The sequence below is a fragment of the Lagopus muta genome, chromosome 6 (genome assembly GCF_023343835.1).
Source record: "Lagopus muta isolate bLagMut1 chromosome 6, bLagMut1 primary, whole genome shotgun sequence".
Taxonomy (NCBI): domain Eukaryota; kingdom Metazoa; phylum Chordata; class Aves; order Galliformes; family Phasianidae; genus Lagopus; species Lagopus muta.
Window position 1 is genome coordinate 50287145 of NC_064438.1, and position 18056 is coordinate 50305200.

Sequence of the window (18056 nt, forward strand, 5' to 3'; positions counted from 1 at the left end):
TTTGCTGTGTGAATTTCTCACACTTGCACTTCAAAATATAAGAGCTTTTTCTGCTGCGTAAACTGAACTGTTTGATTTGCTCCATCCCAATGCAAATTCCAAACTCTTTTATGGGAGAGGAGGGGAATGGGTATATTGAGAACAAAGAATTCAGAATTATAAATAACATATTTGGGGATTTTACTTTAATACCCACTTGGGTGACTGCAGAAAACAATAGTGACCTCGTTGAACAAAGAATATTTTAGAGACAGTATGTCTAGGTCACTTCATCCTAAAAACAGGGCACACAGTGTAACTAGTTTCCTGGGACAAGACGGAAATGTGGGCAGCAGACAGCTTTTCTGCTGGAAGAATGCAGGTAGCTTATGGAGAAGGAACAAGAAAAACAAGATCCAGCTGGAGAGAAATGATAATATTTTGGGTCAGGCAGAAGCTTGAGAAGAGACAGTCTCCTGTGTCTATTCCTCTTTGTGTGTCATATCCAGAGGTAAGCAATACTGCACATTAGTTCCTCTGCAATAAGCAGCCTTGCTGCACGATGCAGCTTGTAGTGTGTGCTGCTTATGTGGAAAATTGCAAGCATGCATATACATCATTAGGCAGCATATTATGAATCAGGGTCAAAGCTGGAGTAGGTGCTTTGTTCAAGAGATACTCATTTCCCTGGGGTAAGCAGCTAATTGCAGGATATCTTTGAAAGCAAATGTGTGATAGGAAGAAAGCAATGAATATTGTTTATTCAAAAGACAGGAGGGGTTCCTTTGAATCAGTTCTCTTGCATAATCATGTAATTAGGGCATGTTCTATTTTTAATTAAACCTTTTGCATATTCATGAAAATTCTCTGAACTTGTGGACCAACTGACATAACTCTTCATTTTAAAAACATGCATATGAAGGAATGGTTTTTCATTTTGTCCCCTTTCATATTACTTTCAGACACCTACTTACCACAATTACACATAGTTGGCCAGGCCACTGCCTGGACTTCCCTGTCAATACTACAGTGCCCTTGGCTTTTCAAACCCCACAGGGACTCTCTGCTCATGCATTCTGCAGCCTATCCATTTTTCCCTCACTTTGTTTTGCTGGGCTCCTCTGACTACAGCATGAGTTGTGATTCCTTCTTCCATTTTTCTTTTAGGAATCCTGCCTTCTCACCCCTGCCATTCTGTAGAATTGTTTGATTGTTTCTTTGCAGACAAACAGACGTTAGCATAGCTTCCCTTGTGTATTTCAGAATTCACCGTGCAGGTGAGGCTGCGCATTCTGATTCACCACTACATCTCCATATTTCCATAAGCTTATGATTCATATCTATATGTACTGCAGGAGTTACACAGCGTTCAGATGATAATGCACCTTAATATTGTCTAGACATTAATAACACTTTTATAAAGTTAGGCTGTCACTGTTTCCCAATGATTCCCAACATACGTGGCAGTGCACTGTCATATTTAATGGCATTGTTCATCTCAGAACTCCTGTTTCTTCCACCTTTCTTCATTTCAGTGATTAACATGCACTCAATGGAACATAGATAAAATAGTGACCAGGAGGAGGCTCGGGGAGATCTTACTGCACTACCTGAAGGGAGGCTGTAGTGAGCTGGGGGTCGGCCTCTTCTCTTGTGTAACTGGTGATAGAAACTAGAGGGAATGGCTTCAAGCTGCGCCAGGGGAGGTTTAGACTGGACATTAGGAAATACTAGCTTTCTGAAAGAGCGGAACATACAGCCCACGGATGTAGTGCAGTCACCGGCTCTGGAGGTGTTCGAGGAACGTTTGGATTTGTGCTGAGGAACATGGTTTTGTGAGTGCTACTGCTGACAGGTGGATGGTTGGACTGGATGATCTTGAAGGTCTTTTCCAACCTTGGTGATTCTGTGATTCTATGAAGAGCAGGAGTGAAGTTAGAAGCTGCAAAGATTTAATTCTTGCAACACCACCGAGTTCCCACGAAACTCTTCCATGTTACACGACACCTGTCAGACAGCAGGGATCTTTGGGGCGGCTCGGCGTGCACGAAGACAGGGATGCTGACAAGTACTAACAGCACAGAGCGGCACCCAGCCCTCACCTCAGCGTTTGCGCTCCAGCTTTAGCCTAAGCCCCTCTCCCCAGGCAGCCCCAGGACCGCCAGAGCCCCTCCTCACGTCCTTCCCCTCCGGTCGGACGCAGGCAGCCATGGCGGCGGCGCTGAGGGGAGGCAGCGGACGGCTGCCATGACATCACACGGGCGGGGGGAGCGGCGGGAAAGGAGGGCGCGCCGGGGCTGCTGGGATAGGGAGGGCGGCCGCCATGTCAGGCGGGGCGGGGCGGGCGGAGCGCAGGGCGGGGCTGGGCGGGGCGCGGCGGTAGCGGCCGGGGCGGCGGCCGCCTGCAGCTGTCAGCGCCCGCTCCTCGGGGGCCGGGTCGGGCCCGTCAGCTCTTCGCGGGAAGCACCGAAGGCACGGCGGCGCCCGCTCTCTTTCTCCCCCCCCAACAATCCTTTTCCTTCCGCCCGCCCATCGCTGACATCCTCCTCTGGCCGCCTCCTCTCCCCGGGCTGCGCGGCCCCCGCCGCCTCAGCGAGCGCTGCGCACATCCGAGCCTGCAGCACCGAGCGGTGAGCGGGGGACGGCGGGCGGGCGGGTCGGGGCTTTCCTCTTCCATCTTCGCCTTTCTCCTCCCTCCCGTTTCTCAGACAACAAAAGGCTGCGCCGGCAGGCTGCGCCCCGCTGACAGCTCCGTCACCGCGCTCAGGCGACCCCGCAGCGCCGCGCGCTTTGTCCCCCCGCGGGGCTGCGGCGCCGCCGGCACCGCCCAGGGGAGAGCGGGCCGGGGCTGAGCGAGGGCGCTGCGTGGGGCCGCCGCACGGCGCGGCGGGGCGGTGTGAAATGGTGGAAGGAAGGAAGGAAGGAAGGAAGGAAGGCGGGGACGGCGGGGACGGCGCTGCTCGGGCTGCGGGTCGCCGTGCCGTGCTCCAAGAAGGTCCTCCGGCATCCTTGTGTAAAGTTAAAGGAGGTAAATCGGTAGGGGCGAGATAACGCTCATGCCTGACTGACCTCGTTAGTGCTGTCTTTTGGGCAGAGGTGAATTAGGAAGGTGTTTTATCCTTCTGGTTTTCTGCTGGTTTAGCTAGCGAGGTGTCAGGTCGGTACAGCTGCACAGCCCTTGTGCGTAAGCGCAGACCGGGGCACCGCGCCTCCTCCCTGCGTGCTGAGCGGGGAGCAGCCCGCTGCCATGGCCGGGGCGGCACCACCCAGATGGACGCCGCTGGGAGCCTCTGCTCCATCCGTCAGGTGCTTCTACGCCTTGCTTTTTTCTCCACGGAAGGTTTCCTTCGGTGTATCCGACTTCATTGTACCAGCAGTGTTCGGGTACATGATCAGAAAGCAAAAGGAGCTGGGGAAAAAAAAGTGAAAGTTTGTTCTTACAGCCTGCTTTAAACAACAGAATGCTGAGCGAATGTCACTCGTGTTTTTTTGGTTTTTTTTTTTTTTTTTTTTTTTTTTTTTTTGTAGTCCTGCATTAAAACGCCTTGAACGAGGAATCTTAAAATGTTATTTTTGTGTTGCAAATGGCAGAAGGTTTGGTAACAATTACTCTGGGAAGCAATTGTCTGTTCCACTTCCCTTTTGTGTTTGCACTTCTCTGAAATAGGAAACATGCCCAAAGGGTGTGCATTGGAAAGCTAGAAAGGAACCTTCGAGATTTACAAAAAAAAAAAAAAAAAAAAAATCAAAACCTTTTTGAATTCAGAATGGATTTCAAACTGCTCTAAAAATGGCTTTACTTTAATTGATTATGAATTCCAAAGCTTCAGCGAAACACGATAGAGGATATTATAACCCTGGGATTATAGAGACAATTGAAAGGAACACATTCAGCATTTACTGGAAGCAGAGAGAAAACTGATCTCTGCGCTGATTCTGAGCAGAAGGCCTTGTATTTTGTAAGGGGTTGCCATGATTTTTTGCATTTTCTTTGTGAACACATGGTTTAAGATAACCTTTTTGTGGCAGTTTCAAAAATGTAGAAAACTGCAATTCCAATTAGGTGAGCACTTAATGCAAAACCAGGTAGCAGAGTGCAGAGCACTGAAATGGGCAGTTAGTGAAGTCACACAACAATGCGGTATCACTTCTGCGTCGTGTTGCAGTTGAAGTTTGGCAGCCTTTCTGTTTCTGATGGGTGGAGATCGAAGTGGACACTTGCACTAAAGAGAAATTCTAACAACGGTGTCAGTCTGGTCTCCATTCATTTTCTAATCAAAGAAAAAAGAAAACACAAAATTGTAAGTAATTTTAAAAGAAAATAATGCTATCCCCCAAACGTCTCATAAAGTTGCTTCGTTTGCTGCTCAGTACAGTATTGGGATGTGCCAACAATGCATTATTAGTGAAACTAATTTTAAAAAGCCTTTGCTCAACGAAAGAAGAGTAGTGCATAGAAATGTGAATGAAATTTGTGAAAGTCTACTGAATGTTTTGACATACAGTAATCAAAATACTGCTTGAAGGATGCATAAGGGTTATGAAAGCAATTGCTGCTTGCTCTGTTTATGAAGAATTTACCATAACGAGGTCAGAAAACCCTCACTTGTGTGCTACCCATAGGCTGTGTACGTTTAAACACAGAGAGAGATCTGTGTATCTACAAGTGCATACAGACATACCTACCTATGTCTCTTAATTAGGAGCTTGGGGAGATGCTGAACCCTCCTGCTCTGTGCTGAGTCCACGTAATGCAGCTTCTGTTTCTCTTGAGACATGTGGGCTCGTGCAGTTACTCTTTCATCTCTGACTCTGCTCAGTATCTCTGGAAGACGTGTAAGTTGGTTTATTCTGGTATTAGCAGCTTCTTTCCAGATGATTATTTTAAAACTCAATTAAGTATACAAATAACTTTTAAAGTACTGTTTTCCTAAAGGGATTAAAAATGAGCGTGGGTACATTCAAAGAAGCAAAAGGTGTTTTTGCACTTAATGTTGAACAGTGTAGTAGCAAAGACAAAGGCAAGCATACCAGGTTTATTTAAAGAAACCTTTTGCTGTCCATGTGCCTCAAGGTATAGCTCAGCATGACTCATTTGTCGTAAAGGTGGGATCTGACCAACTCCATCATCATTGCAATAGAAGTTACAAGCATTCCTCGTAGCACAATCTGCATAACACTTTATATTTTCCAAGTATTTTCTCCTATGAAAACACTGACCAAAGTTTAGAAAAAAATGTTTCTTTGAGATGTTAACTGTTGTTTTGCTTAAAACAAAATCGTTGGGCATGTAATGTCTAATCTGTACTTCCTGGTAACCAAGTACTAGTGGAAGGCAAAGTGTTTATTTTAAAAAGAAGCATTTTGACCTCAAAATAGAGCCAGTTATATCCTGAGTCATGCTCAGCTTGAGGTAGTGAGGCTCTCCCGGTTGTTTCTTTAGTGGAACGTTTTCCTGTCTAATAGCAGGCTGTAGAAATAAGTGTGGTTCCTTTGAAAAAATACTTACCAGTCCCCACAATCAATAAATGCCAGACCAGAAAGCAGGCGCTCGTGCTGGCTCAGATTTGCTGAGATGCGTTTGTTGCTTTGACTTCGGGGATTTGAACCAGGCACTTTGTTAGAGGGCAAGAGCCAGAATTACAGGTCCTTTCAGTGATGCAGGATTTGTTTCCACAGGGTTGTGTTCGAGGTGCTTTGACAGATAGTGCTGTGCTTGTTTTGGAAGATGTTTTTTGTAGCAGACAGTTAATATAATGCGTAATGACAGGCCGTGGCTGATAGGCAGGCATGAGTACCTAAAATGTATTTGGGTACATGAACAAAGAAATGGTATTCAAAGGACAAACACTGAAGCACAGTTAATGCTTAGTTTCTTTATACAATATAAAATTAGCATATCTAATCTCTGATACTTGATAGTTTCTACAGATTGAGTCAGCTAAGAAGACAGATGCAAGTAATAGTATCTGTCTGTTGATTTAATCATGGTTTGATTCTCTGAATCCAGCTTATCTCCCTTGGGTTCTGCTGTTCAGCTCTTTTCAGTGCCCTCAGAAGCAATCTTTACCCTGAAAGCTGCTTTGACCTGCAGGTGGAATTAAATTGAATTTATTTTTTCAAATAATTACTATTGCTCTTTTTTTCTTCCTGTTTTCTTTTCTCTCTCCTAAATTAGGAAGCATGTAGTCTTCTATTCCGAGTGTGCTTTCCACATTCTACTTAAACGCAGATTTTTTTGCATGGTTTCTCAGTATCATGCCTTGATTACACTCAAATATCTTTGTCAGGTTACCCTAAAACAGAACAGTTTCCTATTTTGATTCTTTGTAAATATCTGCCATAAAACCCATTAATCGCTTTAAGGTGGTGTTTCTGTCCTTACATCAGAACCATAGCTGACTTTATTATATTCCAAAGTGAAGAGAGTGAAGGATGTAACCAGTCTGGTCAGTTACACAGCTTCCTTATGGGTGGGCAGGGTAGGGTGGTGGCTCACTGCAGCCTAATCACTCTGTGAGCACAGCCCTGTGTTTATTTGCACGCACCCCAGAAAATCATTTTAAAAGTTAATGATGCACTGATTTACATTCAGAAGGTCAAGAAGTGTCAGATGCATTTTTCCGACATATTATTTTCTGACAGTTAATATCTGCTTTTCTTACAATAAGTTTTGTGTATATCCTAGGAATCAGAGTTGTATCTAAAAATCAGTCCATTTAAATGACAATACCTAGCATGTCAGAATGATCAGATAACAGGCTGTATATCAGTATATCATAGTTCTGGGTATTTTGTATACATACGCTCTATTTTGTATACATAGACTGATGAACTGTTTCTTGTATCCTGTGCTGCCATCCCTCTCAGCAGTACATTACTGCTAATGTTCATAGAGTTCTAATACTGTGCTTTGTCTAGAAACAGCACCAGTAGGTAAATATTACCAAAAGATGAAGGGCAGTGTGCTGGTACGTGTGTGTGCCATTCCCCTGAGAGGGGGAGGTGGCTTTAAGCTCCAGGGGACTGCAGTAATCGTGTTCCTGTGGTGCATCCTGAGTGTGCTCCTTTCCAGCTGAGGTAGCTGGGTGATCTGCAAAGCATGCCATGTAGGTTTATGGGCTGATGGGAGAGGGAGGTGTGTTCTGTGCTGGGGAGAGGAGGGTCCCCTTTTTTCTTTTTTCTTTCCTGCATAGCATATTGTGCTTCAGATGGAGTGTTTCTATGGATGTTCTTTTGTCAAACAGTGTCAGGCTGTATCACGTAGGAAAGCCACAGCTGTATCCTCCAACTTGTGCAGCTTCCATTTCAGAGAGGCAGCTGTTACTCCTTCATCACTCATCTCTGTTGGCTTTAACATGTCATTTGTTCAGTGGTTAAATTAGATGTGTCCCCCAAGTGTTTTGAGGGAGAAGCAGCATTATTTCCTCCCCACCGATCAGTGCTGTGTGTATCTGGATTAGCACGGGTGGTGGGATGGTAAGAAGAGGTTGGAGCAGGAGATGGGGAGGCAGCAGCCTCGTAAACTGTTTCTGCTGACAGAAAAGTAACATACAAGTGTCTAAGGTTATAGCTGAGAGTCTCTTGAGTCTCAGGGCTGGTTTATGTAGAACCACACTCTTGCCACGTGTTCTGTATCCTCATTCTGTTAACATGGAAACAGCACAGGGAAATAGATACGTTTTGGCTGGGTTTAAGCCCCGAACCTGTTATTTTTCTCTCTCACCTTTGTCTGCAAGATAACACAGTGAAAGGAGCAGGTCTTTTGTTTGTTATGGACAGGTATGCTTGTGCTGCTGTAGCAGGAGGATGTGAATGAGATGTCTGGCTGCGTGTGGAGCACTGCCAGCTTTTTGTCTCCATCCATTACCTCAGTGAGTGAATGCCCGTGGTCTGCACCAGATACCTGACAGCCGTTTCTCTCTCTGAAGACTCTCTCATATAAGCCAGTAATGGATGGGAGATCTAAGAATGCACTGTTGTTTATGATTTCTGTGGATGTACTGCTGTACTGAAATATGGAGTGGTGCACGAGCTGTGATGGTGTTTGTCAGTATGCCAGCATGGGACAGTGACCCAGAACTCTCACTAGAATCACTCCTTAGTAAGAAGTGTCAATTTTGAGGTATGCCTTGGGAAGATTTAGTGTGTGAAAACGTGGTCACTGTGTCAATGTAAGGCAGAATCATATTTAATAGAGAGGATGTGGTGCAGCTGTATTCTGCTCTTGGAGTGCTTGGAACACAGACCTCCTCCTGTCCTTGGTGGTTGTTCCTGGTGGCTTAAGACATCACCCATAGAAGACAAATAAGGTTTTGTTATGGTAGTGGTAGCTGTATTAGCCAGATGGCCTCATTTCTCAAAATTTGTTTTCTGCAAGTCACCTTTTGGAAAGGCAAGAGGCACCAACGGTGACTTCGTCTTCACATCCAGTATTGCTGTTCCTGTGATGCCCCATCTCTGGAGGTGCCCAAGGCCAGGCTGGGTGGGGCCCTGGGCAGCTGGAGCTGGGGGGAGCAGCCAGCCCATGGCAGGGGTTGGGGCTGGGTGGGCTTTGAGGTTTCTTCCAGCCTAAGCCATTCTACTTGATTACATCTCTTTTCCGTTGCTCAGGAAAGAGGTAAGTCTTTCTGACTTAGTAGCAATTTCTCTTACAGTATTTTCTAGTTAAGATTATATGCCGTATGTTGCTTTTAGAGCAAATTTGCTGTTAGAATAAGACTTAGAAATTAACACAAGTTTTGAGTCTGTGCAGCATGCAGGTAGAGAGTAAAGATGCCCAGCATATTTGTAAAAGCAGCAGTCAGGGAGGTTTGAATTACACTGCCTGCTTGTCATTTGTGCAGCCATTGAATCTGTTTCTTAATTCCCCACCCAGTTGTTGTGCTAACAAATGGCCAGGAAATATGCTGGATGAGTTTGTTTCTTCCTTTTTTATTTTTCCATGTCGCTCTTCTCTGCTAGTGTGGCTGCACTTGGTGCAATGCTAGAAAATGTGTGATAGTTTGTTTCTAGTGGCACGGATGTTTTAGGATTGTGATTGTTCTGCCGTCCTAGGTACAGGATTGCTTTCAAATCAGTTTTATCCAAATGCAATGGTTTTAAATATGAGGTTAAAGTCCTGAAGGAGCACTGAGTGCTCTAGCAATCATGGAGATAAATGATGAAGGTGTGAGATGGCTGGAAATGAAACTGTGGTGCAACCCTAAGGTGTGAGAGCACAGGATGGAAAGGTGACTTTGCCAAACACAGGGCTGGAGCCCTGTTGTACCACTCCGTACCTCCTAGCCCTGGAGACTTCAGGACCATCTGACTGTTTTCATCTCGGAAAGCAAATGGTATCCTTGGCTCCATCAGAAGAGGGGTGGCCAGCAGGGACAGGGAGGTGATTGTCTCTCTCTACTCTGCTCTTGTGAGGCCTCGTCTGGAGCCACCAGTACAAGAAAGACAGAGAGCTGTTGGAGAGGGTCCAGAGGAGAGCCACAAAGATGATCAGGGGACTGGAGCACCTCCCCTATGAGGACAGGCTGAGGGAGCTGGGCTTGTTCAGCCTGGAGAAAAGAAGGCTGCAGGGTGACCTCATTGCAGCCTTTCTGTACCTAAAGGGAGCCTACAGAGGGGAGGGGAATCAACTCTTTGAAAGGGTAGATAACAGCAGGACAAGGGGAAATGGATCTAAGTTGAGGGAGGGCAGATTTAGGTTGGATGTCAGGGGGAAATTCTTTACAGAGAGAGTGGTGAGGTGCTGGAACAGCTGCCCAGAGAGGTTGTGGATGCCCCGTCCATCCCTGGAGGTGTTCAAGGCCTGGTTGGATGGGGCCCTGGGCAGCCTGGTCTGGTGTTAAATGGGGAGGTTGGTGGCCCTGCATGTGGCAGGGAGTTGGAGCTTCATGATCCTTGAGGTCCCTTCCAACGCTGGCCATTCTGTGATTTTGTGAGTAAGCACTGCAGATTGCAGAGTTAACAAGGGCATGGTTAACCACTTTAGAGCAGTCGCACACTGCATCAGAGAGCTAAGATGCACCCAGAATGATACAAGGTTGTTTCTTCTAGGGGGTTATATCACTTGCTATGCTTCCTATGAGATTGAATTTGTCAGGTGCAAAGTGCTGTCTGGTACCTGGTGACTGCCCTTGTAAAGGTTTGGTGGAACGTTTGATGATGCACAATTAGTTTATCCTTAATATTAAGGACAATGTTTAGTTAGGGTAGGATGGTTAGATCGTGGTTGGACTCGGTGAGCTCTAAGGTCTTTTGCAACCTGAGTGATTCTGTGTCTGGATTATTTCATTTTGCATCTCTTCCTGTAGTGATTTTGGAAGAATTAGCTGAGTGTTTGGAGGTTTCATTTTTTTTAAGTGAAAGCATAAGGGTGAAAGGGGAAGGTTCTTCACCCTAAACTTTGAAGGGAGAATGCACTGCTTGGAAATATTCCTGTACTTTTACCTGAATGCTATGTAGTATTAAGATAAAAAGATGCTGTTGACAGCTTAAATTTCAAGACATTTATTTTTAAAAACACTTTGCTATAGCTGCATTTCCCTGTTCCACCAAAGAGATTTCTCTCATCAGCTAGAATCTGTCTACCAAAAATATATTCTATAGGCTGAAGACGTGGCTGCACAGGTTGGTAAGCACATGAGGAGCCAAGTGCTGCTCCCACACAGAAACTAATGTAGACAGTTGGAATACTGAGGGTAAAAAAATGTGGGATTTGATAGTGATGGATTTGTAACTCAAACTGTCTTGTCAGTATTTCTTTACAAATAGTGACAATTTCCTTTCAATCCACTTGAAGTAGGTGTTTTATAATGCATGTCTTTGTAACAACAAAATCCTGAACTTCAATACAAATTCTTGAATAATTACCCTTGCTTTTTTTTTCTTGATGTATCTTTCATTCTTGTCACAAGTATTTTTAATAACCGTATGCGAATATGATGACTTCTTAAATCACTCAACTTGTGATGCTTTCAAGAATGCTTATTCTACCTTTATGTAACTACTCTTTGTGTTAAAATGTGCCTTAATCTCTGGTTGTCACAGTGAGGTGGGCTTTGTGGTCGTAAGAATGAGGTAAATCCTATGGTATGTTGTGACAGTGCAGTAGTGAACAGGCAAAATGCTCTGCTTTCTTGAGGTCAATGTGTGGCTGCGTGAAGGTGCTTATTAGTGCTCACAAGAAACAAAGTGCAGCTTTGGAGGAGCGCGACAGAGGCTGTTTGGTGTTGACAAAGCAGTACTGCAATAGCAAAGCCTTGCTCCAGGAGGAGGAGACTGAGACTTGCTGTCTGTCTCTCTCCAGAGGCTGTATGGGCGTAACTAAAATTAACAAATGGGTATTAGAGCTTGTCACACACTGTCAGATTTCTGGTGTGCTTGCTTCAGCTTTGACAGAGAGCCATCTCTGTAGTAACAAATGGATAGGAAGGTTTTATTTTCACCTATCTTCGTTAGGAACCTGGGATGCTAAGGCTTGAGAATGCACAGAGCCTAAGCTTTTCATGCTTGTGATGCAAGTGGACTGGATGTAGGATCCAAGCAGATGCCTCTTTCTGGAGGAAGAATAGCGCACTGTGATCCAAGAGCCCAGGAGGGGCAAGATGGGATTTGGCAGAGTTGTGGAATTCCAGATGTGGCTGAATCTAAAAGACTTTGGAAGTGGTTACGTTGGCAGGTTGTCAGTCTTAGAGGGATTGAGATTTAACTGTATCATGATACTGAAATGGTAGCTTGAAGTGTTAGTTTGGTGGAGTACTATCAAAGGATTAATGCCGTAACAGCCTTTAAGAGGAATAATGAACTATTCATTTATTGCACACTTCTATGCCACTCCAGATACTTCTATGCTGTGTAAGGTTTTACTGAATTAACTATTTCAGTGGAAAGTCGTAATTCCAATGAAAGTAGTTTACTTGCTACAGTAAGGCTGAAATTACTCTAAAAGGTTTTCTTTTTTGTCTATTATTTATGAGAAACATATTTTAAAATAGTGTTTTATTATTGATAAAACTGCAGATGTCATTGCTAATGAGATGCACATGCTTCACTAGTGTTGCTGTGATGTAGTGCTGTGATACAGAAATCTGAGTAAATGAGCTCTGTAGTAGGAATTCCCATAGCTTTGTCAGAGAGCTGTCAGCATCAGCCATGCTATAGGCTTACTTGGAGTTACGTTTTAATGCTTTTCACTTTAACATTGTTTCGGCTTAACGGCAGCCAATGGGGTTTCCAGGAGTTTGCACCCCTGGGTTGATCCTCACAAGCACTAAGCCTTTGCGTGGTATGTTTGCTTACCCAGAAAAATGTCTTGCAATGTTATGTCGTAGGCCAAATTACAAATTTTATTCTAAGCTTTTCTTAGAATGTGTGCCCTTGACATTAAAGGATTAGACGTGTCCTTTTTATAGTATTCACCTTGCATACCTTTGTTTTAAACCAAGTGGCAGGGCAAGCTTCTGCAATCAGGGTCAGCTGGAAGCTGGCAGAAGAAGCACAATAATGTGTTTTGTTGTTGCTTTAATTCAGATGCTTGCTAGAAGGAATTTAATAAGAAAAAAAAGAGTCCAAGGTGTGAATTGTTTTTGTTTTTAAACACATCCTTTTCTAAAGGACTTCTCTCAGCTTAAAGTTGGTTGCTGGTCAGGTGCAGCTCCATCTGCCGATCTGCTTCTGGTCGGTGGTTTGTGGCCTCCAGTACGTGCTGCTAATTGTTCTCACCAAGCTATTTTTAAGGTAGCTTTTGTGCACGTGTGCTGAATAGCAAAGACGTTTTGAGAGCGTATATTTGGAAACCCGAGGCAGTACGAGCAGCAGCATTCTGATTATAGAAGTGGGTCAGCAACCGTACCTTCAGCCTGACCTCCCGCTGTATGCTGTTTCCAGATGCAGCTCAAGATTTTCTATTCTCTGGAGGTTCATACTATTCAAATGCAGTATGATGAGGAGAGTCTCATGTAGCATGGGAATTCAACTGCAGCCCTGTGTACGTCAAACACGGGGAAAAAGCTATGCTGTTTTTTTTCTGTGGCATCAGAGATGGCAAGTATTGAAATAAAAGGCCTGAACGTAAAGGATCATTTTGGTTAAAAGGAGGGCAAGCCAAGAAGAGAGGATGTTGTACGTTTCTTAAGTCGTGGGACTTGTGCTGAATAGAGAAAGTAGCATCTTAGATTGAAAGAATAATTCTTGCTTATCTGTTTTGTTAGACTTGGACGTGTCTGACTGTAAAGAATAACAGCAGCGCGTTTGAACTGCAATATTTTTTCAGCATGCCCTGGCAGGCTGATCTGCATTGCTTTCGTTTGTTGGTGATCTTTTCTTTCTGTGCTTGGAAAGCCTGTGGTCTTTTTAGGTTTGTTTGAGAAGCGCTGCTGTCCGTTACTAAGCTGAGCAGGGAAAGCAGTTAGAGCAGTGCTTTCCGTGATGTAATGAGACGTGTGCCTGGTTGGAGCAGGGAATTAATGACTTAGAGACTGCAAGTAATGCAGAAGGAGACATGCGCACAGCAGATTTAAGATACTGAGCCTTGTCATTTAATTAAGGAGAAACTGGGAGTGAAATCAGGTTAAAAGCCCTTGAACAGACTCCTTATAATTCAAAACAGAATCACTAAGGTTGGGAAAGACCTTCAAGATCATCCAGTCCAACCATCCACGTATCACCAATAGTACTCACTAAACTATGTCCCTCAACACAAAATCCAAATGTAACTGGTACCAGTGAACTGGGAGGTAAATACTGGAGAAGGAAGAAGGTTAAACTGACAGATAGTAAGTCTGTAGGAGTTGGCAGCACATATAGATGGCAGGAGCAGTAGGGCTGGCCTGAGCAGGTCTTGTAGTTTTTCTGTTAAGGAAATGATTTTTCTTTTGTGCTGACGCATCATTCTGCTGTGCTCAGCAGTCCTGGCTGCTCTGGAGGAAGGAGGATTGGGAGAATTTTATTTGTCACAGCACTTCACAGATAATTTTTTTCAAATTGTCTTTTAAAGCAGTAATGATCAGATGCTACATGTGATTACAGATTATCTCCCAAGCTTCATAAGCTTCACATGAAAGGAGGACTCATACAGCTAAGAGTACTTTCGTTCAAGAAATCAGAAATTATTTAGATTTCTTCTACCTGAATAAAATTTCGCTATCAGGTGAACCTTTTTGTTCTTGGAGGGAATCTATAGGAAGATGACACTGTTTTTTCTTTGAAGCAGGTGAGCACAAAATTATTTGTGTTTATGAGATCCTTAAATAGGAGTTCAAGAGCTTAAGTAGTCAGCTCTAGAGTGTGTGTGTGTGTGTGTGTGTATATATATATAAGCAAATTGTATCACTATGTTTGCAAATATGGCCAAATATGCTCTGTTGACCAATGGGCTTTTAAAATATCATAGTTATGGCACTGCACCACCACATTACTCTTAAGAGATATCAAATATTTAATGGCTAATCTGACACTTACAGAGAACCCAATAACATGATAAACTGAATGTTTGTTACTCTCCCTTTCCTCATTTGTTCTCCAAAGTATAACATACAAAATCCTGAACAACGCTGTCAACCACTTTTTCCCCGTGATGCCAGTTCACACCTGAGATGCAACTGTGCACCCAGATGTGTCTCTTTGCTGGTTTTCTTCTGTTGGATAGATACTTCCCAGGGGCTACTTTACTCGTTTTCACACGAAGGGTTGAGACTTACAAGGCCTGATACAGCTTTTGGTATTACTTCATTTATTCGTTTATTCTTTTAGTACCAATGAGTGGCTGTTAATTTATCAGTGTTCATTTCATTTTGATGCTGTGGTTTATATGTACAAATTCTTATTTTAAACCTCCATATGCTGCTCACACACAAGCACACACCTCCTTTCCATCTGTGATGTTACAGAATGACTCCAAAGCGCTGCAGCTCACAGAAGGAATTGCTACTCCTGTTCACATGAGACAGAAACAAATGATTACAAACTCATTTTGGAGTACGGAAAAAATGTAGGGAAGCTCTGGATAATTATAAATGAGATTTCTCAAACTTCTCTAACACAAAATGAAAGCTTGTTTTCTAGATGTCCTCTGCCTTTTTATTTCCATATGATCAAAGGTTCTGTTCTTGTGTTCAGGATGGAAATTGTTAATTGAAGGCATGTAAGTATCCAGGATGATAATTAGAGTTGATCTGTGAGCTGCAGTTAGCATAACCCGTAACAGTTCCTCATACGAGTGTGCTTGTTAGAATATGTAAATATCTGTACATTTACAGATCTTGCTTTCATTAAATTATATGTAATTCATTTATACGTGATTTTTAGAGTATGCATTTTAAAAAATGGTATTTATGCATTTCAGGTAGTATTTCTCTGGTTATAAATGGGAAATATGTAATTAGTGTTCTGCTCATCAGGATTTGGTGAGTTGATTCCTTAGCCAGATAAATTTGGTGTTTCATACAGATACAAATGCTCCAGATTGCATCTCTTTATGAATATGAAGTTCATGTGAAGCTAAATGGTGGTAAAACTGAATTAATTGCTTTCTAGATTATCTGTGTTTTCAGACAATAGCTGATAACAAAATAAACCAGTATGTGGCTCTTTTGTGAGAAAGAAAGTCATAACAGAGAGGGTGGTTTGAGTGTGCAGAGAATGAGCAGTGTTCTATTTATGTAATGCTGTAGGGTAAGCACATCTTCCAGCTGTTGTCACAAAGAGGTGCACGTGTGGATGCTTGTTCCTTTGTGTTCTTCCCAGTACACTTGAAGATATTCGTATCCTCCTACGTTCTCTGTTCTCATTATAGGAGATTTTTCTAGTGGTGATGAAATAGGGTCAATTGATTTCCATCATCTGTTTGTAGTCTGGTGTTGTTATACTTGGCTGTCACTTCATTAACAGGACGTGCAATCATAAAAATACAGGACTTTCTACACTTTGCATTTGGTAGAGGCATTTATGAACATCCAGAAGTCCTATAGCCGTAATGTAGTATGTGAGCTATTGATAAAATTGCACAGTGAAATGTTTTTCACAAAGTTTGTGCTATACATTTAGCATTTAGCAGCTGTTGCAGCTTCATTAAAACAGTTGTCTGAATCCACAGACAGCCAAACATCTGTATGTGATTCTATATGAACACCTAGATGTGTAACAACAACGCCTTAGGGGGCAGTTATTAATTTTAAAACAGATTGTCCTTTTCCAAGGACTAGAAAAGCTAAGACTTCATTTTTTTTCTTAACTGATCTCTCAGCCTTTTTTGAGGGTTGATGCTGTTTTCTTCTAGTGTTGTTTTGTGGATATTTGTAATACATAATACATTTGTAATACATAAATAGTGGCGTCTATCAGATTACAGTGTATTCTTTCAACAGCAGCTCTTATACTTGCTTCTGCACAAACCAGAATCCTATTTGGTGCTCATTAGAAATTCTTCTGCCATGTTGTTGTATGTATAGATTTTTTATTTATTGTTGACTCATGAATTGGTGTTAATCTTAACTCTGGAAATAGAAACTGGAAGCCTTGAAATGTTCAAAGCCAGGACTTAAAACTTTGTGGAAGTTGCACAAAAATACCATTATGAATATGCATTTCAAATTCTTATGTTTTAATGACTGAAAGAAAAGCTCTACCAGTGCATACTTTTAGAGAATCTCTAGTTTTATTTTTACCTTTTGGTTAACTATTGTATTCTTCCTTTTCAGAATGTATGAAAACATGTCCACAATGGTGTATCTAAAGGAAGAGAAGTTGGAGAAGCTCACTCAAGATGAAATCATTGCCAAAACTAAGCAAGTGATTAATGGACTGGAGGCACTGAAGAATGAGCACAACTCAATTTTACAGAGCTTACTTGAAACACTGAAATGTTTGAAGAAAGATGATGAAACTAATCTGGTTGAAGAAAAATCAAACATGATTCGAAAGTCACTGGAGATGCTGGAGCTCGGCCTTAGTGAAGCACAGGTAAAGTAGAAATAAAGCATTTCAGATTTTGACTGAATTTTTAGTGTATTAAAAAAATAACGAAAGACCTTTGTTTGACTTCAGATTGGAAATTTAAACATAATCGGTTTTGATGGATGTACGTTTGTCTTACTGAAATTAGCTGTACGCTGAGTCATGGAAGTTATTATTTCGTGTTAAGGAAGCAGGCTGCTGTAATTAATAGAGGCTGTCTTACTGTGTTACAGAACTAATTATACATTATGTTTCAAAGCCCTGAAGCCCATAGCTAAGCTCCTCTCTGCTTTGGTGAGGTGGCTGCTATTTTCTATTAGTTTTCCATGGCATTAGTCAGGTAACGAGCTGCTCAAACAAGAACCAAGCGTCAGCACTTTAGCTCTGAAATACAGGTGTGGAGGTCCTGCACAAATGAGTTTCCTTAGGGTTAGGAGACTGACCTTTCAGCTCTGCTGTGATCTTACATTTGTGTTCTTATTCCTTTGATTCTGAGATTCTTTATACAATCTCACAGCGCTCTTGGGGTTTAAAAGTCTCCAATATTTATTGAATACCTTAACAAATCAAAATTGAATTTTAATGCATTTTGAAGGTTAAGAATTTAGTATGGAATTTGAGCAACTTTCATTTATGCCCTAAAGAAGGGTCTAAGTGCTAACTTCCATTAACTATTGTAGTAAAGGGTGGTATCATCTGCAGAAGGTGAATGAGAAAATGCATGTTAAATTTGAATACACAAACAGCTTGGTGCTGAAGTCTGGAGATTTGAACTGGTGTTAGGGAATTATTCCTCATGTTTTATCTTCCTTTAGAAGGAAAAAGTAGTTTCTAAAGAATTAATATTTGTTTTTGAAACCTGAAATTTTAGTTAAAAACAGCAGTTATTTCATGTTAAATGCTTCAAAAACACGTTGAAGTAACTTTGCTTCAAAGAAACATGAAATTGAGGAGGTGAAATACTGATAACTTAGATGAGTTTGACACTCCTAAAATAAGATTTTTATTATCACCCCTGACCCATTCTTTGAAGGTATGCTTTCCATTTGTATTGGTGGTATATTAACATAAACAGTGAAAGCAGAGTGTGCTGTATGTAGAGTTTGGCTTTCACCAGTGTTAAACTC

The 18056-nt window shown here is 42.5% G+C and overlaps 1 protein-coding gene across 8 annotated transcripts in view; it reads left to right on the plus strand.

Moving 5' to 3' along the window:
- Window positions 1-18056, plus strand: part of LOC125695282 (kinesin light chain 1) — a 58922-nt gene that overhangs the window by 16501 nt on the left and 24365 nt on the right. For 6 of the 8 annotated variants that reach the window (XM_048949503.1, XM_048949505.1, XM_048949504.1 and 3 more), the window contains one exon: window positions 16674-16935. In XM_048949503.1, coding sequence (XP_048805460.1) covers window positions 16674-16935 — 262 coding nt within the window. Of the gene's footprint in view, window positions 1-2342; window positions 2610-2887; window positions 3008-16673; window positions 16936-18056 lie in introns of those variants that run through there. The other 2 variants (XM_048949508.1, XM_048949510.1) reach the window with 2 other exon arrangements.